General features: G+C 46.4%; 1 protein-coding gene across 4 annotated transcripts in view; it reads left to right on the top strand.

Annotated features, from left to right (window-relative positions):
• Positions 1–25,989, top strand: part of Ttc23 (tetratricopeptide repeat domain 23) — a 46,375-nt gene extending 20,386 nt beyond the window's left edge. The window contains exons 7-13 of one of the 4 annotated variants that reach the window (XM_013011831.1): positions 3,756–3,861; positions 7,645–7,772; positions 10,404–10,553; positions 14,677–14,760; positions 17,809–17,931; positions 24,602–24,684; positions 25,403–25,989. In XM_013011831.1, coding sequence (XP_012867285.1) covers positions 3,756–3,861; positions 7,645–7,772; positions 10,404–10,553; positions 14,677–14,760; positions 17,809–17,931; positions 24,602–24,684; positions 25,403–25,517 — 789 coding nt within the window. In that variant the 3' untranslated portion in view covers positions 25,518–25,989. The remainder of the gene's footprint in view (positions 1–3,755; positions 3,862–7,644; positions 7,773–10,403; positions 10,554–14,676; positions 14,761–17,808; positions 17,932–24,601; positions 24,685–25,402) is intronic. The other 3 variants (XM_013011832.1, XM_013011833.1, XM_013011835.1) reach the window with 3 other exon arrangements.
• The last annotated feature ends 290 nt before the right edge of the window (positions 25,990–26,279 follow it).

The following is a 26,279-nucleotide window of genomic DNA, read 5'->3' as shown; positions in this document are numbered from 1 at the left end:
AAAAAAAAAAAAAAACACCAGCCCCTTTTGTTTAAAATTTTAAAAGCTGCAACTATGATTTTATTCATTATACAGTTTTTCTAAGAAGGACATAAATTTAGGTGTCACAGATAAAGATGACTTTTTAAAAATACCAACTACTTTTTATAAAAATGATTTTTCTTTAAAAAAGAAAATCAAGCCCAGCACCAGTGGCTCACACCTGTAATTCTGGCTTTTTAGTAGGCCAAGATCTGAGGATCATGGTTGGAAGCAGTAAAGTCTATGAACTCTCATTTTCAATAAACCACCAAAAGCAACAACAACAATTAACAACAAAACCTGGAAGCAGAATTGTGACTTACATGGTAGAATGCTAGCTCTTAGACACACACACACCATCAAGACTTAAAAAAAAAAAAAAACAGAGGGAAATGAGCCACAAGTCACCTAGTCCTCACTGTACAGAGGAAGTTAGAGCAGAAGACAGGATGAAGAGGAGAAAGCAGCTGATCAGTGAGCGTGAGAATGAAAGACTGTTCTGCAACACCAAACATGAGGGAAATCTAGAAAGAGTCCTTTCAAAGCTAGACAGAAAAGAAAATCCACTAGTAAGTTACCCTAGAGACAAGAACAAACACTGTACAGGAGAGGAGAGGAAAGGAATACCTAATAACTTTGTAGAACAATCCTCAACCTCCATCATTACTAAAGAAATGTACATAACTGTGCACCCATTGTGCTGGAGGCCAGAGCAGGTCATGTAAAATAGAGCTGAGAAGGAGATTGCCTGTGTGTGTGTGTGTGTGTGTGTGTGTGTGTGTGTGTGTGTGTGTGTGTGTGATAGAGACAGAGAGACAGAGACAGAGAGAAACAGATAAAGAGTGATAAACAGACACAAAGATAGAGACCGGGAAAGAGTGATGGAGACAAAGGATAGAGATAACAGAAAGAGTCTCAGATAACCAGAGACAGAGACTAAACTGCTCATCCCAGTTAGCTCTAAGGAATCAGACCAGGAACAGGGGACAAGAGGGTAAAACATACAATTCCAGTGTTTCTTCTTTCCCATCAAAAGATAATTTTTTTAAGTATATGCATTTAAAAATCCAGCTCAGCTTTAAGAAAACTCATACGTGCGGTGACAAGAGGAAGAAAGAAATAGAAGTCCCTGACGCATGTGTTTTGATGGTAGGCCTTATAAAGAACAAGGCTTTCTCTGCCCAGCTAGAATTGACATCTGGAGAAGTTGTCACCGCGGACTTTGCTCTATTAAAAGAAACGAAGCCCCATCCAGGACCACGGTGCCCTCTGCCCGAAGTGACTTCCCAGTCATCTAATCCCTCAGGGATTCCCAGCTCTACCTCTCTCCTAGCCAAAGCCCTCAGCTGCCCCTGCCCCCCAGGAAAGCACTTCCTACTGGGCAGATGGAGAGAAAAGGAAGTGCCCACGTTGGACTGTAACAGGATCCTGTCTTGCATAAGAGTTATCAGCCCAAAGCTGGTGATGGTGGCATGGCCAGGAGGGAACACTCTGCAGCTCATCAAGTCAGTTGTAAAACAAACCCAGCAAGCTCACGCGTCACATGACACATGGGCTGGAGCTTCTGTTGGCTAAAGACAGGAACTTGAACCCAAACTCCATCTACTTGAACTTAAACTTGAACTCTACCCGCTTGCTCCCTCCCTCCCCCACCCCGCCTCCCCACCCCACACTTCTCCTCTCGCCCCTCTGCGGGGTCGCTCTGAAGCTCTCAGAAATTATTTGGTATCCATTGCTCTCAACTCTCCTCCGAGTCAGTCTACCCCATGGGCAGAAAGTTTTGGGGGTTTGTTTTTATGCCAGTCCTAGGGCTTAAACTCAAGGCCTGGGTGTTGTCCTTTAGCTTTTTCATTCAAGGCTGGCTCTCTACCACTTGAGCCACTTCCAGCTTTTTGGTGTTCAACTAGAGATAGGAGTATCCTGCCTTCAAAACATAATCCCCAGATGTCAACCTTCTGAGGAGCTAGGATTACAAGTGTGAGCACCAGCATCCAACAGAATAGTGGACATATGTGTGTGTGTGTGTGTGTGTATATATATATATATGTATGTACACATACACACATATAGAAGAAAAGAGAGAGAGAGACAGTGCTCATTCATTGTCTGAGTGATCCACATATATTCTTTTCTGCTGATGGGTACTTAGAAGGTTTCCCATTCTCACCATTCTCAAATAACACTTTGATGGAGTTTCTTGATTGTGTGTGTGTGTGTGTGTGTGTGTGTGAATTCCTAGTGTTAGGACAGTAGGTGGCATGTAGAAAACACTTAAAATGAAAACATATTGAATCAAATAGGAATGAATGAACAAGCTGAATGGAATGGAATTTTACTGACTAAATGAGATGCTAATTCGGCACATTTCAGACATGTCCTCCCCACCCTGCCCTCCGACGAACAGTTTTTAAAAGTTACATGGACATCAAATAATAAACCAGATCAGGCATCGAATTTCTGAAGTGGATAATGAATAATAAATGTTTGCTTATACAATATTAGCATCTCACACAGGAAAATGCTGAGGTCACGGAAATTCTGTGATAAATTCGGATTTGCCTCAAGCCTCCGGGACACACTTCCTTCGGATCACGAGCATTTCTGGTTATTGGAAAACCTTGCTTTCTGTCTCGAAGGCAGAAACAAAGCAACTTACATATTCTCAAAGTGAAAAGTATTCACTTGAAAATAATTTTGGTAGACACGTACCTATTGACTTTCTTAGAATTCTAAAATTGTGTAGAAACAATCGAATATAAAATCAGGAAAAGGGAGGGGGGAGGTTGATGGCATTGAGGGTGGAACTCAGGGCCCTCCACTTCCCAGCCAGGAGCTCTGCCGCTTGAGCCATGCCTCCATCCTTTTCCTGTGCGTTATTTTCTAGGTAGGAACTCTCTCCATGCCCTAGCCAGCTTGGGTTGTGATTCTCCCATCTGTGCTTCCTCCATTGCTAGGGATGACAGGCATGCGCCACTATGGCCAGCCACTGAGTGAGATGAACTCTCCAAAACTTCAGCTGACCGCAAAGCTTTCAATAACTGATATGTTTTTCATGCTAAGACAGCTCCGTTGGCCAGGCAAACGGGCCTGTAGATGTGAGGTATGATTACCTGCACCTGTGTGTAGGACCTTTCTATGCCAATAGACAGTGTTAGGTTGCCCATTTTCTCTGTACAATATTGTCCCATTTTTGTGTATGTGCCAGCAATGGGACTTGAACCCAGAGCCTTTTGCTCTTACTTGGCTTCTTCCACTCATGGCTGTTGCTCTACCCCTTGAGCCACACCTCCACTTCCAGCTTTTTGGGGTGGTTAAGGTGGTGCTAAGTCTTGGATTTATCTACCCAGGCTGGTGTCAAACTGTGAGCCTTAGATCTCAGCTTCCCAAGTGGCTGGGATTACAGGAATGAGCCACTGTGCCTCGCTACTACTTTTTTACTTCTTGAAGCATCAAGGTCCTCAGGGTGACTCAGATGATCCTGACCTTAGACGTTGTCCTTAGCGGTAGGTCCGGCCACCAGCAAGCCAGGTGGGTTGAGCGTCCAAGCATTCTCTCATCACTCAATGCTTTTAAGATCCACTCATCCACCAGAGCCCGCTGTGCTTCCCCCGTCGATCAATTCTTCCATTTCCGGACAGTTCCTTGGCTCTCTGCAGATCACTGAGAGGACGATGGGTTCCTGGCAGCGGCTGCCAAGCATGTAAACAAATAGTTTCTTCTTTCTGCGGCGACAGGCGCATGTCATCGTCCAGAGTAAAACACCTTCCCAAGAGCAAGCCTCAGAATCTGCACACTTCGTGGCCCGGGCTGCGGTCGCTTCTGGGAAGCCTGAGTACCACGGTAAGAACCCAGTCTTTTTCCCCTCCCGGGTGGGGGACGGTGAATGGGCTGGGTCAGGCCCTTTGCGGCCTCCTTTGCTCCTTCCAGCGGAGGCTGTGCTGCTCTGCTGCCTCCCAGAGTCCTTTGCGTTCCACCCTCTGACTCCTCTTCAGTTCCACAGGTCATCCAGCGCCTGCCAACCCCAGCTGGCTCCCAGGCTGAGCTCCACTTTCAAAGGCAACTATTTTTAAAGATTGTTGTAGAGCGATGGACGGCCCTGACTCCAGCTTGCTCTCTTTCTCAGGGCAGAGATTTTTCTTTGTTCTTAACAAGGGTGAACTGCCATGGCTCCAGGGTTCCCAAAGAAAGTTGCCACTCCTGACTCATAGGTTGTTTTTGTTGTGTGGTGGTGGTGATGGTGTTGGTGGTCACGGGGATTGAACTCAGGGCCTGGGCTCTCTTTTGCTCAAGGCTAGCACTCTACCGCGTTGAGCCACAGCGCCGCTTCTGTTTTTCTGGTGGTTCATTGGAAACAAGAATCTCATGGACTTTCCTGCCTAGGCTGGCTTTGAACTACCATCCTCAGATCGCAGCCTCCTGAATAGCTGGGCGGACAGGGGTGAGCCATCAGCACCCGGTGGATTCTTCTCCTCATCCCTGAGTACTAGGAAGAACTTTGGGAGTTCTGTGTTCCATCACCCCAGGGTCAGAATATTCCACGAGCTTCTGCTGTCAGGAAACACACATGCCAGTGACGTGGTTGGGAGGGTTGTAACATTCAGAAGCCGAGGGCAGCTCACAAAGAAGACCAAAGGTATACGCTAAGATGGCCAATAAAATAGTTCTTTTCCCAGTAAAAGCAGTAAATCAGTGTCTGGAAGCGGCTCAAGAAGCAGGAGTCAGGCTTGCACGATGAGCCCCAGTATCTGCCCCAGCTCCTACCTCTGAGAGGCTGGGCAGAGCCCTCTGGAAGTAGGGGGGGGGGTGTTACTACCCTCCCCTACCTCTCTGTGCTGAGCCCAAGGATGCTGGGATTTGCTTTTGGAGCAGGAGGACTTTCATGGAAACAGCACGGGTGGGCACGACCCTAATGCACACAGAGCACTGCTGGGCCGAAGCGGGCGCTGAGGCTCAGAGCTGGGGCGCACCCCGGTGTCCTGGGCCGCCCCTGCATTCTTCCTGCAGGCAAAACTGCCCTAGAAGTCTCCGGATCCCAGGAGGCCCGTGAGCACTCCAGCTTCTCCACTCAGACTCCTGGAATGTCACTAACCTGAGCCTGGCCAGACGCCCAGAGCAGCACAAACTTGGTATTCGCAGCTCTCCTGACCCTGCGAAGTGTCCAGGGCCTTGGCTTTGTGTTTATAGCGCTTGTCCTAAAGGATATTAAGATGAAACGGTCTGTGTAAGGCTCTGGGGCAGCAGAGCCTTGCTGAGTGCAGGCGGCCTTGTTTGGAAGTGGCCCCACGAGCAGCCAGGTCTCCAGCAGGCTGGGGAGTTCTACCCTGTCCAGGGAGAGCAGGTAGAGGGCAGGGGTCCCTGACCAACTTCATTCCCGGCCCCCACCACGTAAGTCTCAGTGCTCAGATCTATGGCTCTCCCCAGTGCCCACCCCACGTTCTGGATCGGTGTGAAAAATGGAGGTATGGAAAGTTGGCATCTCCTTCTGTCTTCCACAATCCCGTCTCAGCTCTTCCTCTGTGACCTGTCTTGTCAGCGGGTCCTGTGTGGGCCACACCCTCGCCCTAACCCCTCATTCCCCCTCACCAGGGCTCCTTGGTACCTGGCTGTCCTGGCACAGGTACCCAATCCTGCAGGCTCCTGGCCGGCAACATGGTACCTGGGGGGGGGGGGGCGACCATAGTTGGTGTCCCTCACCTTACCACCTGGATGTCCACCTCGCTGCCTTCCTCCCCTTCCCCTCTGAGGCTGTGTGGAGGGGGAGGGGGAGTGAATGCCAGGGCCAGGATTCCAGACTCCATTTTCAATTTCCTAAGGCCTTCAAGCCTTCGCCGTTATTAGTATAAAGACGATCTTCTGTCACAAAAAGATCATTGTCACCTGGCAGCTGAGGCCTCTCTCTTAATGAAAGCTGTCCCTGGCCTGTTCTGCCCACTGCCTCAGGAAAGTGAGCAGAGTTCATTTTAATGAAAAGTCTTCAGACCCCCTGTGGGTGGTCCTACGCCCTTCATTCCTCTCTGCTTTGTAGGAAGCTTTGTTTTCTTTAGCATGGGCATCTCCGTGCAAAGTCTGTCTGGGAAGGACGTGGCTTCCAGTAGATCCCAGACACAGCCGTCTGCAGAGACAGTGAACTTCCCCGACCCACGGAGCCACCCATCCTCCCACCCCCACTGGAACTCAAAAGCAACCTGAACGCCCTGTTGGGAAGATACATGGTCTTGGAACACCTCTGCCCCCAGGGTTCAGATTTACAAGCTAAGTCATGTTCCTATGTTTTAGAAAATGACTTCATCTTTTGCCCGGGCCTCTGGGGCATCAGGTTGCAGAGGATTCTAGAAGTGCTTTTTAAAGCTAGGGATGGCTGTGTACAAGAACACCAAAACTGCTGGCTCTTCGTGACCGCCACACCCAGCTACAGGATGCAGAGACATGATGGGAGGTGGCTTCCTGTCCTGGAGGGTTATGGCTTCCTGTTCTTCCGGAAATGCTGATTCCAAGATAGACCTCAGGTCCCCTCCTCCCCCAGGAGAATAAACTTCCCTACTGAGCTGGGTACAGGTGGCTCATGCTTATAATCCTAGATACTCAGGAGATCTGAGAATCATGGTTTGAAGCCAGTCTAGGCAGGAAAATCCATGAGATTCTTATCTCCAATTAACCACCAGCAAACCAGAAGTGGTGCTGTGGTTAAGATGATAGAGTGATAGCCTTGATTGGAAAAAGCTCAGGGACAGAGCCCAGCCCTGAGTTCAAGCCCCACAACTGACAAAACACACCTGTTTATTGGAAAATGACTCCTTGCTATGTTAACAAGGCTTAAAGATTACCTGTGTGGATTGTCAGAGTTAACTTGGGGGCTAGGTTGGGAGAAATAAGTAGGGGTCTTTCCATAAAGAAGCTGTTCTGGATTCTAGATAAAATAAAAAAAAATGATTTTGAATTTATAGGCAGGGAAATGACCAGGTTGGGTGCTGGGAGTGGAGGTATAGCTCAGATAGTAGAGCACCAGACTTGAACAATAAAAGCTAACAGATAGCACCCAGGTCCTGAGTTCAAGCCCTAATGCTGCCACACATAGGAAAAAGGGTTCCTAGTGTCCCAATGTCAGTGAGGAGGGATGGAGGTTATAGGAAGAATTAGGATGGATCATTATAAAAAGTTTGGTGAGTACTTTTCCTTCCTTCCTTCCTTCCTTCCCTTCTTTCCTCCCTTTCCCTCTCCCTCTCCCTCTCCCTCCTCTCTCTCTCTTTCTTTTTTTGTGGGTCAAGGGGCTTGAACTCAGAGCCTGGGCACTATCCCTGAGCTCTTTGGCTCAAAGCTAATGCTCTAACACTGAGCCACTTCCTACTTTTTCCTTTTTGCATTGACTTTGCTTTCTACATCAGCAGGAAAGCTACAGTGGCTGAAAGTTAAAAGAAGTAGTTTGCTGTATCCTTCTGAGACCTAAATCTTTTCTGATAAAACAGGTGGATTAATGGGCGAAGGGCAGTCTCTTTAACTGTTTTCCTCTTGTGCAGTACTTATGATTTTCAAATGGTTTATCGCTGCTAAGAAGCCTATTTACTCCATTTCCCTTTCAAGTCTGTGAGCAGTTTTCAAAATTGTTGTTTTGATGCTTTTCTACAGAGGTGGCTGAGAAGTATTTTCAAGAGAGTATGGGTCATCTTAAGGACTGCGAAGGGAAAGGGAGAGCCAAGTTCCTTTCCATTCAAGATGAATTTTGCCATTTTCTACAAAGTATTGGACAAGAAGAGGTAAATGATTTCGATCACAACTGCCTGGTTTATTCACAAGTTAGCCCAGCAGATACCCGAAGGGCTACCTCTTCATGCTGCAAGCATCCATTATGCACACTCTATCCACACGACATGTCTTGGCCTCTAGGGACACAGATAAACCATTCCTAGATGCCCTAGATAAGAATGTAGATGTTGTATCTGGAAACCTCGAGAAGCTAGGGCACCGAAGCTTGTTTCTCTAAGCCTGTGGTTTTGGGCTGGAATAAGAGGGTGGCAGTGAGTTTTCTCATTCTCTTGGCTCCTTTTGAGTAATCAGTGGAATTTGCATAGCTAATGAAAGCGACACAGTAGAGCGCCACTCACTGTCTTTCAGTGATCCAGACAGGCCTGCCTGACATGGCAGGGTTCATGGTCATTGGCAATTAAACCCTTGGGAACTTGTTCCCTACAAAGTCCATTGGCTGCCGGCATGCCTCAAAGTGTAGTTCAACGGCTACTCTTTCAGTCTAGTATGGCAAATCTTGAACATGAACAAGGGTTTTCCTTTGCTGTCTGCCAACCTCCTCCCCAGAGCTTGTTCCTCACCCTTTACCCCCTCACTCCTGTTAGTGTACAGGCTTTTAGTGCATCTATGGTCCTCAGGCCGAAGAACAACAACAGTCACAATAGGAGAGAGGGGCCTTGTAGAGGTCTTTTGTTCCCAGCCCAAGTCCAATGTCTGGAAGTCTTGTGAGGACTCAGGTCAGAAGAGGCTCCTCAGTCATTTTTTTCCCCTCTAAAGTTTATCTAGAATCTATCTCCCCTCCCATCAGACATCCTCTCTCACTTGGGCTACTTTAGTAGTTGCTGTCTCTTAGTGGCTTTTTCCAGGGTTGACCTTGCCTAATCATAAAGCACATCTGCCCAGCTGTGCAGGAGGCAGAGGTGGATGGGAGGGCTGCAGCTCCAGGCCAGCTGAGATCAAAACAAGTTAGTGAGACCCTATCTCAAAGAACAAGCCCTTCCTTCCTTCCTTTCTTTCTTTTCTTTCTCTCTTTCTTTCTTTCTCTTTCTCTCTCTCTCTTTCTTTCTTTCTCTCTCTCTTTCTCTTTTTTTCTTACTAAACACTGCAGCTTAAGCTTCTGAGGGAGTGTAAGGCCTAAAGAAAATAGTACTTGTGCTTTTGATGCAGCTACTCATTAATACAGTTATTTGTCTCCGAGTTCCTGACTGCTGTTTCCCAGACCTCATTTTCTCTGATCCACCCTGCCTCTGTCCCCTCCTCTCCCCCCCCCAATATGCAGCTCCTGCCCCTAAGTCCTGCTAGCAAAGCCCATCCCAGCACTCCCTGTCTGTGGGCCACCCTTAGGGTTGTGCTGTCTGGCTTTATTTGGCTGTTGGAAATCAGCCTTCACATTATGCAACTTGAATTGAGCTTTTATGTGGAAAACTCTGGAAGGATTTCAGAACATGTAGGAAATGGACATGCTTTAACCGGGCTCCCCCAGGGTCTCCCAGTGACTGAAGAAATCAATACTACAGGAAATACTGTTTTCTGACCAACTCATATTGAAATTCCAAGTTGGTATAAATAAGCTGGTTAAAAACCAAACAAAATGTCACATCATGTCAGAATGTTTACTTTTGGTTTCCTACACTACTTTCTGTGAGAAGAGAAAACCCCAGAGCATAGAAGGTTGTTTCTGTTTCTGTTTATTCTTTGCTATGTAAGAACACCAGCCTGCACAGAGAAAGAAAGAGAGCGATGTGGACCTGCAAGGTGTTACAATGACTGGGTAAACAGACCCTCACCCCACAGTGACCCGCGCTGTCTACCTCTCCTCCTGCACCCTGCCTCTGTTTCCTCCTCTATCCCGCGAGGATTAAAACTGTGCTCATCTAAAGACTAAGAATTGAATGTGATTACACACATCCAATAGAACCTATCTGATACATGAACTTCACATATACTTGTTAGCTTCCCCCTCCCCACCACCCCGGGTACTGAGGTTTGAACAGCAGACCTCATGCTCACTAGGCAGGTGTTCTACCGTTTTGAGTGGTGCCCCATTCCTGTTTTTGTGGTGGTTTTTGCTTTACTTGTTTTTCAGGTAAAGTTGTTGGGCTGCTGTTGTTGTTGCTGTTGCTTTGTTTTTGTTTGTTTGCCAGGGCCTGCCTAGACTGCGATCTTCCTACCTATGGCCTTTCATGTAGCTGGCTGTGCAGATATGAACTACCATACCCTGTTTACTAATTGAGATGAGGTCTTGCTAATGTTTTTACCTGGGCTGGCCTCAAACCGTAATCCTCCTGATTCTGCATCTCCTGAGTAGCTAGGGTTATGAATGTGAGCCATCATGCCTGGCCAAAACATGTTAGCTTTTGTTCCTACTGCCCAACTGAATTGGATTTCTGCAACAGCCAAGGTGGGTTTTTTTTTTTGGTCCTTAACGTCATTCTCTTTTCATACTTTACACCTTCTCTCCAAAACACATTGCTTCTTGTCTCTTGTTTAACCAAAGGAGAGTATCCCCAGCTCATGAGACCTGCCAGGCCCCAAACGTGAGAATGAACATCACTTACCTGATTTCCTTAGGAGATACTATTCTTAATTAAACTTTGGGCTTTTTGTTTTTTTAACCCAACAGCCTCTTGTCTCTTTCTCAGAGAGCAACCTTGGTCCAGAAAGAATCCCTGGAAGCCAAGGTGGGAGCATTTGGTGATTTCAGTCCCAAGGTGGCAGAGACATACCGGCTTCTGGGCAGAGCAGACCTGGCACAGGGAAACCCCAGTGGAGCCCACAAGAAGCTGAAGAAGGTAAACGGGGAGCCAACATTGACCCAGGGCGGAGCCCCTGCCCTCTCAGACAGTGTCTCTCAACCATGCTCCTTTTCCATGAAACTTCAGAGTGCCTTGTTTAAGTGAGGTAATATCCCTTTTGCAGTCAATCTAAGCAAATGCTTCCAGGATAAGGGACTTTTTTCTCTTAGACACATACATTTTAAAAATTAATTATCACTTGTTTTTTGGCCACGCATTTAATTTTAGCTTTGACGTGGTATAGAGTATCAAGCCTCCCTATCTACTGTATACCCAGCATGGAGAAGAATGCTTTTATGTTTTCTTTTGTCCTTTTCCTTTAAAATTGATGTTTATATTGTGCAGGGAGTTTGAGGAATGGATCTAATGCTATCTTTTTGCCGAAAGGCCTACCCAGTGGCCAACACCATTGCATTAATTAAGAGCCCATTTAGATGCCAGTGCTTAAAGATAACACCTTTACCATATAGTAAATTTCCATCTGTTTGTAAATAATTTGTGGATCTCCATTCCATTATCCTTGTCTTCATTAGGTGACAGTGTCTCACATTTTCTAACTGTAGAAATTTTATAAAAATGGTTTAATGAGGTAAGACTAGCCCTCCTGGCTTTGATAGCTCAATAAAAGTTTCCTGGTATTTTACTCAGTCATTTATAAATTAGTTTTGGGAGACGCCACATCCCTACTCAAGAACAAAGGCTGACTTTCCCTTTTCACAAATCTACTTTTGTATCTTTCAGGCACATTTGAAACTGATTGTCCTATAGGCTATATATATTTCTTCTTCTTCCTCCTCCTCCTCTTCCTCCTCCTTCTTCCTCTTCCTCCTGCTCCTCCATCCTCCTCCTCCTCCTCCTTCTTCTTCCTGTTCTCCTTTTGTGCCAGTCCTAATGCTTGAACTCAGGATTTGCGCAGTAGCCTTAGCTCCTTTTGCTCAAGACCAGCACTCTACGACTTGAGCCACAGATCTATTTCCAGATTTATTTTTTGGTAGTTTAGTGGAGATATATGTCTCACAGAGTTTGTTGCCCAGGCTGGCTTCAAACTGCATTCCTTAGATCTCAGCCTCCTAAGTAGCTAGGATTACAGGCATGAACTACCAGCATCCAGCTCTACATATACACTTCTTATTAAGTATATGTCTGTGCATTTTCATCACTACTGTTGTAAGTGGAACTTCATTCATTATTACGACTTTTCTTTTACTTGTGCATACATAAAGGAATATGGGTTTCTCTATGTTCATTTCATATCCAGCTAGCTTCCTTAGTTCTTTTGTTACTTGTGTTAATTTAAGCATTATTGCTCTCCAATATTCAATTTGTGTTATTGTGCCATCTTCAAATCCATGTAATTTTACCTCATGTTTTCAAATTCTATGCACCACCCTTTTCTTTTTGGCTCATGCCTCCAATGCGATCATGAGTAATAATCCTTGTCTTGCTTCTGATTGTAGAGGAATTGTCTCTAACAGATATTAGATATTGTCTAACAGATGTTGACTTCATAGCTAAGATGTATGTATGATATGATGTTAGGGATGGATCCTCAATTTCTAGTTTCATGAGTGTTTTGAAAATTGGATTTTATTAAAGGGTTCTTCAGCATCAGCAGAGGTAAACAGATGTATGAGTCTTAGGTTCACTTAATATGGTATATTTTATTGTAGCATTGAACCAACCTTGCATTCCAGGAGCGAATCTTCTGTCATGCTGTGTTATTTTCCTAGCATGATAATGTCTTAATCGATAATTTGCTGCTATAACAAAATACCAGTGACTAAGTAATTTATGAAGACTAGAAATTTATTTATCATTATGCTGAAGGCTGAAAAGCCCAAAAATGAAGGGGCTAGCATCTGGTGGGTTCATGTTACAGCAGAAAGATGAAGTGGGGTGGGGGGAAGGGGAAAGGAAAGAAAAATGGATCTGAACTCAGACCCCTCCTATGACAATGAATCACTTTCATTGAGGAGGGCAGAGCCTTTATGGCCTGATACTTCTCATTAGGCCTCATTTCCCAACACTGTTGCATTGGGAATTGACATTCTAAACCATGCTTTATTAGGTTCAGATTTAAATCATACCAGATGTTTAATCTATTTGTTAACATTTGTTTTAGGATTTCCGAATCAATATTTATATGTGATAATTAATATCAAAGTTGTATTTGTTTCAGAATAATCAGTTGGAGTTTATGTAGCATTAAAACTACCTGATGTTTGAAGGATTATACCTTTTGTGAAACCCTTTAAACCTGCTGCTTTTGTTGTAGGGAAATTCCTTTAATTTAAGCAGGGCCTGTGCTCTGAGCTCTTTTGCTCAAGGCTAGTGCCCTACCATTTGGAGCCACAGCACCACTTCTGGTGGGTAATTGGAGATAAGAGTCTCATGGACTTTCCTGGGCTGACTTTGAACTGTGATCCTCAGATCTCTGCCTTCTGAGTAGCTAAGATTACAGGCATGAATCACCAGTGCCTGGCTCTTTTAAATTTATCTCTGCTTATTTTTCTATAGAAAGTGGTCCATTGAAGCTTTCTGTCTCTAATGGGATCATTCTGGTAAATTATATTTTTCTAAATACTTGTCCATTTCATTTACATTTTCATATTTATTTTTATAAAAGTTTGCAAAGCACTGTCATAAATCTCAAATTCTACTTTTTAATAGCTATTAGTCAATTGTTATCTTTTGGTTTTTATAATTGGATTTTCTCCTTCTTTCCTTGCCTGAGCTACTTAGTGGTTTGTCTGTTTTGTCAATTTATTATATCTGTCCTTGTGTCTTATTTTGTTTTTCTTTGTTGAATTTTTTCTTATGTTTATGATTAGGAATTTAGTTTATTTTCATTCTTATTTATCTAAAAGTGTTTATGAATTTTCTTGTTCCTGTCACTTTATATATGTCTCTTAAGTTTTGTCATATTGTATTTTCATTACGTTAATTAGTCTTAGAATGAGGAAGCCTGGGTCTGAGTAGCATAACTAGCCAAACCCAAAGACTCAGTTCTAAGTGGATTGTCTTGTAGGATAACCCTTTTCCTCTTCTATGACTTTTCTGATTCTGTTTCAAAAGCTGCCAGTTTTGGTAACAAGTGTGGTACTAATTTTTAATGAGTTGACACTATTACTTAATCAATAGTTATTGGGCACTTTTTATGGACCAGTTCCTGTGCTAGCTAGATTGGCAGGAAACAGGATGAAGACAAAAATAGTTTTGTCTTTGTTAGTTTCTAATCAGGCTAGGATGACACTTGCTAAACTGGTGATTTCCAATAGCTTAGTCCCGACCCAGGTTCCAAGATGCTAGGGTGTGGTGAGAATGAAGCTGAGGGTGGCAGTTGCTGTGTCTCCCCACCCTGCACCCCAGGTGCTAACAACCAACACTTGCAGTTTGTTGAGAGATTCGTGGACATTGACACATTTAAACCCCGTGACCATCCTCATAGTTGGGCATCTCCACTCTCCACACTCTATGGGGAGGAAACAGGCTGTGAAGCAAGAGCCTTGGCCTTCATCCCATCACTAAAGGGGTATGACCAGGCTGTCTACACTCTATACCATACTCCCAGCTCATGCTCATGTGCTCTCTCCCTCTCTCTCTCTCTCCCCCCCCTCCTCTCTCTCTCTCTCTCTCTCTCACTTTGTGACTTTCCAAGTGAGCTTTGTGTTTTAGGACAAGGAATTCCTAAGCTTAAAACAAGCTTAGCAACCACTGGCACTATGGAGAAGATGCCAAGATCAATACAGTGGGAACCTTTGTGTTACCACTGACAGGACACAACTGGAACTAGCTCAGGTATGCAGGGACCTTGATTATCTATGGTTTCCAAAGAAGGCAGAACAGCCAGATGCCCATAGGCAAGGATGTGGCCCAGCATCAGGAAGAGCTACAGGGCCAGGCTCTAATGCCAGGAGGGCACTCTGCCCAGGTTTCCTCCCTGCCTCTCTCCACACCACACTACACCACACCACCACCACCACCACCTCCTCCTCCTCCTACTCCTCCTCTTCCTCCTCCTCATCCTCCATCATGCCACACTGTCTTATCCCAAGATGGAGATCATGGCTGACATACCCATGAGGTTTACCCCTATCCCTGTGTCTTTTCTTTGTTTCAGCTTGAAAGACCTCAGGGAAAGATTGCCAGGCCCGGCTGGAATCCAGTGCCCACCCCTGGACCAGTAATCGAGGCCACAAGAGTGGTAGGCTGTGAGAACAGGGCATTTCCAAGGTAGCTGGGTGGCCAGGGGGAGAGGGAGGGCCCAAGGAACATGGCTCCCTAGTGAGAAGGCAGGGACAGCATCCCTAGAATCTCTCCTTGGTTTTAGCACATGAACAATGAACTCAGCTCTCCATTAAGAATGCTCCAGATGGGTGAGCGTTGTAAAGATACAAACTCCCAAGCACTATTGGGCTCTAAGGGAGGGAAGGGGTTATGGGTTCCTGAAAAGTGTTGGGGGCCAACTGTAAGGGGCAGCAGCTGGCAAAGCCCTGAGGCAGGTCTCTGAGGCCACAGATGTGCAGAGAAACCTGAGCTACACAGGACCCCTGCTGGCTCCTACTGGGACCAGGCTGGTACCTTGCACCCCCACCACAGGCTCAGAGCCAGCTTGCTGTTGTCCAGGCACCTGTCTGCCATTCATTCCCACATCCTCCCGGCTGCCCTGTCGGTCACACTTGGTCTACAGAGAAGGGGCGTGAGGCTCACGGAAGTTAAGCTGATTGTCTCTGGGCAGGTACTCTAGGCAAAGGCCAGCTGCATCCCCTTGTGCCAGTGGTTGGCCAAGTGGGGGTCACCTGAATCACCTCTGAGGTGGAGATTGAGAGCCTTGCCAGCTTCTGGGGTAGCTCTGGCCCTCACCATCACACAAGGAGCTGAGACCCAGCTTTGCTTCAAGAAACTCTCAGTTTATAGCCCCTAATTACTACAGCTGCAGGTTGTTTTATTTTCTCCCTTTAGTTTGGCCTCGTTAACCACCAGTCCCGAAACAATGGCTCTGACATTTTAAAACCATCTGGCCTTTAGCCAGCCCGGAGAGTGAAGTCTGCAACTTGTATGTCTATAGGCTGTGCAGTCTATGGGAGGGGCAAGTTCTGTTTTTGTTTTTGTTTTTTTTTCTACATGTACCCATCTGCCCCCAGAACGCCAAGCCACTGACGAGAATATCAGACCTGCCTTTCATATCTGCTGTTTGACTAGGGTGTTTCTCAATGGCCATATTTAGCATGGGCTTTGTGCAGTCAGCAGCTTTCTAAAGTGATTGGCTAGCAGAGTAGAGCAGCCAAAGCGTGCTAGGCCCATAAAGCAATTGGCTGAGTATGTTTCTCTTGTTTTTATTCTAGTAGCTGCACCCCCGGTTTTCAAATCAGTAGCAGGAATTCACTGTGTACTGACTTTTTCCAAATGCACACACATACACACACACACACACACACACACACACACACACACACACACACCCCATGCTGATTGGTCCAGGCATGGGCCTGCGGGCATGAAAACAGGAAGGCCCCAGAAACAAAGCAGACAGCAGGATTCAATTACTGGAAAGGAAACCATATTATTGATCTGTCTTTGAAAGGCATCTGCCTGCAGGGGAAAAGCAGAGAACTCAATTGGCTCTGGCTGGAAATTTCCACAGTGAAAGTTCATATCCTGTCACATAAAATCCTGGTTTATTCTAGGATGGGCATCCTTGCCAGTGAACAGCTTCAAAACGAGTTCCTGATGACTTCTCCTAGTTTGGTATTATGGTGGGCCTCTACGGGAAGTGCAGTGGGGTCGGGGTCCAGCTTTAATCTGACCTTCATATTTGGTCTTGTCCTTGGCAGGGTTCAGACCATTGCTTCAGTATGTTCCACCAATATAGGCATGGAAAGTTTCCTTAAGAGCAAAACAGCATTATCTGCCCCCTGTCCTCCCCTAACATTCAAAGACCCCCTATAATGAATCTTGTAAAGAAAGGAGCTGGACCATAGTTTTTATTCATAGATTGCAGGCAAGAGAGGCGTTGCCTGGGCCCGGGTCAGAGCTGGAGAACAAGCCATCCCACCTTTCCCTACCTGTGTCCAGTTGTTCTTTGAAGCAGCTGAATATACAACCATCCTAGAGACAGCCACATTTTTGGTACATTTTGCGGTCTCCAGTGCCCTGCATGGCTCCTGTCACGTGCTGCTCTTCCTGTAGCACACCTGGAATTTTCCTTGTTACTCTGCCAGATGCCAGGAAACCCAGAGACACAGTTAAGAGTCCCCAAGGAGCCACTACATGGCTCAGCCACGTTGCTTTTTTGTGCAGAGCAACCCTCCCCACCCCCATTCTCCTTGCCTTGACTGATCCTGATTGGACCACAGCAGACCCACGTTCCTTAAATGAGCGAGGTCATATGATACTCATTCCATATAAAAGCCCGGTTCCAGAGTGGAGGGGAATTCAAGCCCTTTATCCCTAGAAGCTGTGTATCAACTGGCTGTTGGGAAAAGGAGAGCGGATCCTGACAGGAATCAGAAGGCATGCATTCCTGACCTCCTGCAGGACACAGGGAGCTTGCTGTAGACTAGAAGGGGCTGGGGGGAATGAGAATCCCAGGCCCCCTGGCCACAGGCTGCTGCTTAAAGGAGGTATTCTCCCCCCCCCCAGGTCACACCCTGCTACTACCTTTGCCTTTACTGTCCCTTAGAAAACACAGATGAGCAGTGGACACACCCTGCCCACAGGACCAGCAGCCCTCACTCCTCAGGCCTACCCAGTGCTTTTACAGCTTAGCAAGGGCATAATGCCCCAAGATCTGCTTCAATTGTTGCCAGGTCTGGAGCAGCCCAGGGCTGTCTGTACAGGTCTGGACAGACTGGTTTGGCCTGAGGTTACCTGGCAGCGAACCAGGCTGGATAAGGTTGAACAGTGAGCCGAGGGGTGGATGGCCAGGCACAAGGGTGAGGCCAAATCTTCCCACCCCATGTATCGGGCAGCGTTAAGTTGAAAGAGAACCATGAGGTTCAGGAGCGGCTTGGGAGGGTGGCGCACCCTCCAGGAGACCCTACTGATACCGCCACGCCCCGTCACCAGGGAAGGGTGCCGAGGAAAGGCTCAGCTTCAGGAGGCTGCGGGTCTCTAGCTTGCTGGCTTGCAGCGATAGTCCAGTCCAACCTTTATGCGGGAGACTGGCTCTTCATTTCCAACCAATCCCTGTGGGCTCCTCCTTGGTAGCCAGCCCCGCTGATGCCCTGTTTTCTAAATACTTGTGTTACAGTTGCCCTGGAGAACGATGGTGGTAGCTTATTCCAACACATTGGTCAAGGGATGGAGCCAAGTCACGGGGGAGTCGAGGGATGCCGATAAGGACTTAGAGCCCCCGGCATTTGGCAACGTGGAGGTGAGGAGAGAGGAGGCAGCAAAGATGGCGTCCACCCCCTAGGGCTGGCACCCAGAGACACTCAGGGACAGTTTTCTGAAGAGTCAGCTTCAACGCTGCTGTGTGGGTGGCTGTGCCAGGTCTCCCTCGAATCCTCCCTCATCTCCCATTTTCCCCCCATCAGAGGGAAGTCTCTCTTCCTGTCTTATCTGTGTTTCTCCCACAGGAGGCCCCCTACCCACCTACCAGCCCATCGGTCTCAGGGCTTAGGATTATGGCCCTTCTAGGAAGGGAGCTGCAAGGGTGGGGGGGGGTGTTGGTGTGGGTGTGAGTGTGTGTAAGAGAGAGAAAAATAGAGAAACACAGGCAGACAGACACAGAGACAGAGAGGAGGATATATGGGGTCTGTTTCCCCAAACACTCGGACTCCCTTCTCCCTGGGACCCTGCCCCCCCAGTCATCACTTCCTCCTTCCTCCATGGTGGTCTTCACCTGTCTTACCACTGTCCTGCAGTCCTCAGATCCAAGTCCCGTCCTGACAAGGGCCTCCGTGTGCCCAGCTGCCTGCTACCACCTGCCACTTCCCTAGTGTCCTTTCTCATGGCTCCTGTGTGTGTGTGTGTGTGTGTGTGTGTGTGTGTGTGTGGTGGTGGTGGTGGTGTTATTTTTCTTCTTCTTCTTTATCTCCTCCTGTTCCTCCTTCTCCACCTCTTCCTCTTCCTCCTCTTCCTTTTCTTTCTCTTTCCCTCTCTTCTTCTTCATCCGCGCTTTTTGGTAGCTTTATCTTCAGGTGTTAGGATACATTTAATTGTGCACCGCGCTTTTTGGTAGCTTTATCTTCAGGTGTTAGGATACATTTAATTGTGCACATGTTGTTGCTGGTGTTATTGTTCTGTTAGGTTGAAACAAAGGTCTCTAGGTAGCTGAAACTGGCCTGGAGCCACGATGTGGCCCAGAGTGTCTTTGAACTCCTGCTTCTCCTGCCTCAGCCTCTCAAATGCGGAGGTTACAGGAGTGAGTCACCACACTTGGCCCTTCCTTGCATGTTTTAAGTGTCTTTCTCTCCAGTGACATTAGAAAGCCAGAGAGCAAGGCACACATCTGCCCATTCTCTGCCCATCTCTCACGTGGACCCAGGGTTGGCATATTGCCACTGCTCATTGCACAGTGGCTTCAGGAAGGTCGGGGTGTGGAAGCAAAGGCAGGTCTGGTGAGGACAGAGCTGGCTTCTGATTGGCTAGGGAAAACCATTCCCCATCCCCTGACTTGACAACTTGTGGAATGATCTTTGAATGATCTTTCCTATTCTGTGCAGATAACCATTTCTACAGTGACTAGTGATTGTATACATCATCTCTTTATTGTATATAATACTGTAAGCAATTAGATACAGTTTCCTTAAGCATTTCAGGTGTTTCACACAAGTGTTGCCAATTCTCACATTATATATATATATATATATATATATATATATATATAACTGAATTCACAGTTTGTGAGTTTCCAGGGCTCATCCATAGACTTAATATTCTGGTGTTGGAAAATGAAAGAGTATTGATTTCAGATCCTCAACATTAGAGTCATCTCAAATACTTACCTTTCCCCGACTTCACTGTCCCTTCCCATGAAGAAAACACAAGGAATAGTGTGACCGACTTGCGGAGGCCTGTTACCAGGAATGAACATTCTGACTTTCTCCACTGCCCATTGTAGAGCCATGTAGCCTTGCCACTGGAATGGCCGTGGCTGTTGCCCCCGCTTTACACTCTCTGTTCACAGAGGCTGTGGTCCAGCAGCGTGTTCCTCCGTCTGGAATTCCTTGGTAGAAATTAAGCTGTGCTTAGGCAGAGGACCTTAGGCAGAGGACAAGATGGAAGGGGAGGTGTCACCTACCCACCTCTGCAGAGGTGTTGCTGGGAAAAATAGCCGCTTTTTCAGAGATCCCTACAAACTATGTAGGAATCAGACTCTTACGGGATCTTTATAAAATACAAAGCAGTGTGGAGTAACTCAGCTAACATCCGCAGTCTAGCTGCCCCTGCACCTGTCCTCTGTCCATCCTGGGAAAGGCGTGAGCTCTTGTGAGCTCTTCTAAGCTCTCAGAGAGGTTGGAGACAGAAAAACCAATTCCAACCCTGAGCTCCTTAGACACGTGGCTTTCAAACTTCAAAGTCATGTCAAGATAATATGGAAAGCTTACATCCAACACTTGAGACTGTTTCTTACCTACCCTGGCTTTAGGGATGCTCCCCAAGAGAAAGCAGCCGAATGGCCTCTGTTTGCCTGCTTGACCACTTACTTGATCACTCAGTCATTTAGTAAATGTCACATCTCCATGCATGCAGTGCCAGGCTTGAGCCCTGACACCTGGCTTACACATGCTTTTTTAAAAAAAACATTGAAAAGGTATCTGTTGAAGGGTAGTTCTATTACTAGACAGGCCAGTGCTTCCTGTCTTGGTCCCTGCCCTGACCTCTGGAAGCTGGAATCATAAAGATATGGAAGTAGTACTGTGGCTCAAGTGGTAGAGCACTAGCCTTGAGCAAAAGAAGCATAGGGACAAGTGCCCAGGCCCTGAGTTCAAGCCTCAGAACTGGAGCAAAAATTGAAAATAAAAACCCTCCTCAAAATAACAAAAATAAGACCAGGCAGGGGCTGAGGGAGCCTCCCTGTTTTCGGTTTAGCATCCCTTAGCAACTCTTCTCATTTGAGATGGAATTTTAAGCAATTTTCCAGCCACAGTGGGGATAGTAGCCTTAGGGGGAAAATCTTTTCCTACCAGGAAGAGAAGTCTTGATAAGGTCTGGATGTAGGAAGGGGGCCTCCTCTCTAGGGCTGGCTTGAAGCTTGACCTGTTCTCCTGCACTGCTCCCTCCACTAACATATGGCTTCAGGAGATGACCAGCACACGAGGTCCAGAAGGAATGGAAGGGGCCGGTAGGGCCACAGAGAGATAATGCAGTCTTATCCATTTGCCTTCTCTCATTCTTCCCGGGAATCCAGGACTATTCACCAACTTGATTCCTCCCTAGGGAATTAAGGACCCAGAGAAGGTGCGTCTGTCACCCAACATGTAGGATGATGGGCATTCCTCTCATGTTGCAGATTTTGGATGCCACTTGTTAAGGCAGAGTGAGCCGAGACCTCTGACAGTCTCAAAGAATCATTACATTGTCAGGAAAATTCTGATGCCGCCGGGAATGAATTAGCACCAAGCCACCTTGACTTCAGTGCCTCGAAATATGAACCTCACCAGAGGCGCTCATAAATATGCACACAGGAGAGTCTGGGTGGGCTCAAAATTCGAGCTGGTCTCTCACATGGAGGAAAGGCATTTCCAGTCACAGAGGAGAAAACGAAGTCTGTTCTGGCAGGAAGAGGAAGCTGACTAGCAGGAGACCAGGGAAGCTCGCTGGCTTTTCCTGCCCTCCATCCAGTGCATGCTTCCCCTGACAGGCCTGTGTGGAATAGGCTTTGCCTCTTTAAGGGTGGGACACACCCAGGCTTCCTCTTAGGCCAAGGTCTGGAATAGCTGTCTTGGACTATTATGGACTATCAAGAATATATCCCACCCTCCCTCCCCTCAAAGCAACAGAACTTCCTCCAAGTCCAAGGCCTGTTGGACAGAAGGACTGGAGTCTTTTGCCTTTGCAAAGTTTGAATTATGTCCCCGTGAAATAGTACAGAGTCTCCTGCTTTATGGCGCTCACTGTCAAATCCAAATGAGGCAGAGTGAATATTCTGTTACTGAGACTATCATCAGATTCTCGTCTGATGTTGCCTTTTCTCCAAAGATAAACACATTCTCGGATTCCAGAACCACAGTCTCAGTTCCTCAGATTGAAACAAGCATTCAGACGGTTTTGGCATTTCCCATCGCTTAGAAAGACAGAGTATGTCGGCAGCTGGCATTCAGTGTTCTTGAAGCTCAACTGTGGCTGGGAGATCTGAAGGAACAAAACAATCTCCAGTGCTTCCACCCACAGGCCTTCACCCTTTTGTTTTGACTCTAGCTGTTAACCATGTAGGAAACTTCAGTCTTTGAAAGAACATATTAAGAAATACTTCAGACCTTCAGGAGAAAGCATGTGTAATACAAATAGCCATAATACGAATGATGCAACATTGTCCCTATTGTTGAAGATTAAGTTTGACATCATCCCATGCTTATTTTTACTCTTCTCTTGTTTTACATGTCTTAAAACTTTGTATAGTTCCGGATGCCAGTAGCTCATACCTATAATCCTAGCTCCTTAGGAGGCAGAGATTTGAGAATCGCAGTTCAAAGCCATCCTTGGCAGAATAATCAGAGAGATTCTTTTTTGGGGGGCGGGGGTTGTCCAGTTGTGGGGCCTGAACTCTGGGCCTGGGCGCTGTCCCTCAGCTCTTCAGCTCAAGGCTAGCGCTCTACCACTTGAGCCATAGCACCACTTCCGGCTTTTTTTTTCTGCTTATGTGGTGCTGAGGAATCGAACCCAGGGTCTCATGCATGCAAGGCAAGCACTCTATCACTGAGCCACCTTCCCAGCCCCCAGAGAGATTCTTATCTCCAAGTAACTATATTTAGAAAAAATCCAGAAGTAGAGCTATAACTCCAGTGATAGAGTGACCGCCTAGAAGGAAAAAGCTAAGGGACAGCACATGCCCTGAGTTCAAGCCCTACTACTGGCAAAAAAAAAAAAAGAGCACATCTTTAATTAATTCAAATAGAAATAAACTTTGTATAAAGTTTCATATTGTATTTATTCCCTTGAAATTTACTTTTTCCTCTTCACTTTATAATAATGGCATCTCTGTGTTTGGATATATATATATATGCATATGCATGTCAAGCATTTATATATACATATTATCCATATAATGCCATCTATGCACATCACTGTTTACTTATCCATTATGAAATATCACCATAGTGTCCTACAAAGGGCTAAGACCAATGGAAACACTCACTGTCCATCTGTAAAGTAGGTCTTACTCTTCCTGTCTTTGACAAAGCATGTTCTCCTCAGAGTATATTTTTACAATCAGATGGGTGAATGAGCACTCTTTAGGTTCTTGTTTGCATTTCTGGTTATTTGTGAGGCTGAATATGTTTTCTGGTCACTTTTCAACTTCCTGAATAATCTGTTTATTTTCTCGTCTCCAAGTTCTAACCAAGCCCCACCCTGCTTGGCTTTCTACAAATTAGATTAACATCAGCAACAGATTAGGTAAGATCTTGGATGATGTGGCCAGAGATATTGGCCAGTTTTTATTGGAAGGTGGTGGTTGCCGTTTATTACCTTCTAGGAGTTCTTTACGTGTTCTGAATGCTGGCCTTTCTCAGTGACGTGGATCTTGTGTCTGGTTTGTCTCTGGATCTGGTTTATGGTGCATTCCAGTGCAAAGAGGTTTGGCACGTTCATTTTCTTAATCTTTTAATTTTGGCTTATCCAGAGCTTGGTCCCTACCTTGGGATCAAGAGGTTTCTCCCAATAGCTTGGAATAGCTCTATGTCTTGCATTTTACATTTGAGTTTTCAGATATTTCTGGGGGTTACATTTTGTATTTGGTATGGTGTGAGGCTCCATTGTATTTTTCTGGAACAACCAAAAAATTTTTTTTTTTACAAACAGGTCAATAAAGCTAATTCTTCCATTCTTTTTCTGCAAAATTATTTCAGCCATTTTGGGCACATTTTTAATCTTTAATCCTTTCTTTTGACCTAATGCAATCCACTGTTAAGATTTAAGCAAAAGGCCGGGCGCTGGTGGCTCACACCTGTAATCCTAGCTACTCAGGAGGCTGAGATCTGAGGATCGTGGTTCAAAGCCAGCCCGGAGAGACCGTGAGACTCCTATCTCCAATAAACCACCAGAAAACCGGAAGTGGCGCTGTAGCTCAAGTGGTAGAGCGCTTGCCTTGAGCTGAAGAGCTGAGGGACAGCGCCCAGGCCCAGAGTTCAAGCCCCACGGCCGACAAAAAAAAAAAAAAAAATTAAGCAAAATGAGGCCAGGCACGATGGCACATGCCTATAATCCCAACTACTCGGGAGGCAGAAATAGGAGGATCATGGTTCAATGTCAAAAAGCACACAAAAAATAATATCTGAAAAATAAGCAAGCAGAAAGGGCTAAGGCTGTGGCTCAAGTGGTTTTGGGGGTGGGGGGGGAGGGAGACTTGAGGCAAAGGGTGACATCAAGCCAACATCAGTCCCAGATAATCAAAGATATCCAGATATAATCAGTGAGATATTTAACTCCTAAAACTAAGGTAGTTAACTCTTAAAACTCACTGTGAAACAATGAGCACAGATAACTCATATGCAATAAAGCATTCGTTGACCAAAACAAAAAAAAAAAAAAAGGGAAAACTTTGCTGGACTGTAGTGAGGGCCATTAAAAAATAGCCAAAGCTATCCTCCGGTCAGTACCACTGTTCTTGCCTCTACTTTAAAAATACCTCTCTGAAACCTATTTTTTGCATGCAGTTTTAGGAAACAGAGCTAAAACTGAGCGTGTTGTTTCCCAGTCATTCCTCAAATATCCAAACCCCAGGTCAGGCCACCCCGAGGAGAGAAAGCTCCAGAAGGGACTAAAATTCCATCAGGTCTAAGAGTGAAGAAGGCTTTCTATAGTTCAAGACTTCATGTCCCAGCCACACACTCTCAGGCCCTTTCCCTAACCTGCCAGTGACTCGTGGCTTTCTGCAGTGTCTTCAGATCCAGTCCCTCTTGTATGGACCGCAGGACAAGAGGACCTTGGCCACCCAGCAGACCGTGGACATACTATCTAAGTGAGTCCTGGCTTCTCGCCACTCTTTTCTTCTTCCTTTGCCATTCAGAATCTCAGTGGAGGTTGGTTCTAGAAAGCTCTGGGGACAGGTTAGCTGGATTTTTGTAACTTGCATAATGACACGAGAAAGCCAGCTGGAAAGTATCTTCCTTGCCCGGCTACGAAAAAGGAAGTTGCTCTTGAATTAGGTCAGAAACACATCCTGGGCCTCATCTTCCCACACATCAGCTCCCTGTGAGGTAGCCCTCCTGCGAAGCGGGCATTGCTGTGGCTTCCTTTAACTTCAGGGGTCAGCTAGGACCCCAGCTGGAAAGTTCCTGCCCTGAAGGCTGGTCCCACTTCCTTTCCCAGTCCGGTACTCTGGTGGGGAGAGACCCCCCACTTCACAGAGCCTGTGTCCTCCTTTCCCCCAGAGCTCATGGGCTCACAGTCAAGGCCAGAGCAAGCTCTCAGCAGCCCCCCGGAGCAGAGCTTGGGACACCCTGAGTCAGCAGGGAAGTTGACCTTGACAATCTCGTGCTCAAATTCTTTTCACTGACTTAACCAGCCCCGCAAGGATGGCTGCAAAGGATGAAAAGAGGAGACACACGCCTCATGAGTGGTCCTGTGGGGTGGTTCCCTTCTCCTTTATCTGCCTTCCTGAGGCTTCTCCACAGCAGGGAGAGAGCGAGCACAGAGGTCGGTGGGGCCCCACTCACCCGCCCTCTGCTTGTTTGCAGGAACCCCGAGGTTTCCATGAAGCCGAGGCAGTCTCTGAAAACCAAACTGGACATCTGCATCAACATCCCTCAGAACACCGCGCTGGGGAAGGCTAGGCCTCACGTGGTGGACTGAGGCCTCCCGAACATCCCAGGGCGAGCTGTGGGCAGGCCTGGACACTCTGTTTAGCGCACACATCTCTCTGAACAGAAGACAGAATCTAGCCGTCCTCCTGTGGATTTTCAAGGCTATTTGTCCCCAGCATGCACCAGGAGTGCCGTAGATTCCCCATGGGCCACATTTTCCCCCAGAGGATGTGAATCTGTGAAATCCGTGGGGGTGATCTGGCACTTTGATATTTTTCGTTATGTAACCGCAGTGGATTTTCATGCCAAGAATGTTTACACATCACGCAGGCTTGATCCTGTCACTGTAAAAGCCTTCTCTTCCAAAAATGCAGAACTTGTCGTGCTAGGAAGGTGACTCCACACCTAATTCTATATGTACATAGAGCCCCTTGCAAAGATCCAGAATCAGATTTGGAAAAAGCCCTTTTTTTGAAATAGGAAGATAATAGCAGATTGAATAAAATGCCAATAAAGAGAAACTTAAGAGTGCTATTGTTGGGCTATGTTTTTAAAAGAAAGGCTGAAAAAGGAAAGAAATGTACATATCACCCAATGTGGAAGAAATAACTGTCTCATCAAAGCTCATAGAACTCATAAACTTTATAGACTATGATAAAGACAATTTGCCCCATGAAGGTTAGAATGTGTTTGTGACCTTAACTAAGTATCACTATCCCACAATACTGTGAAATTTGTGAAATTTATGTAATCACTTAATCACAATAAAAAAAAGGCCAAAACAGGGGAGTCAATGATTGAGCTGCACAAG

Source organism: Dipodomys ordii, unplaced genomic scaffold, assembly GCF_000151885.1.
Source record: "Dipodomys ordii isolate 6190 unplaced genomic scaffold, Dord_2.0 Scaffold15, whole genome shotgun sequence".
Classification (NCBI taxonomy): domain Eukaryota; kingdom Metazoa; phylum Chordata; class Mammalia; order Rodentia; family Heteromyidae; genus Dipodomys; species Dipodomys ordii.
The sequence above is the reverse complement of the archived record's forward strand: the minus strand, read 5'-3'. Positions and strand labels throughout refer to the sequence as shown.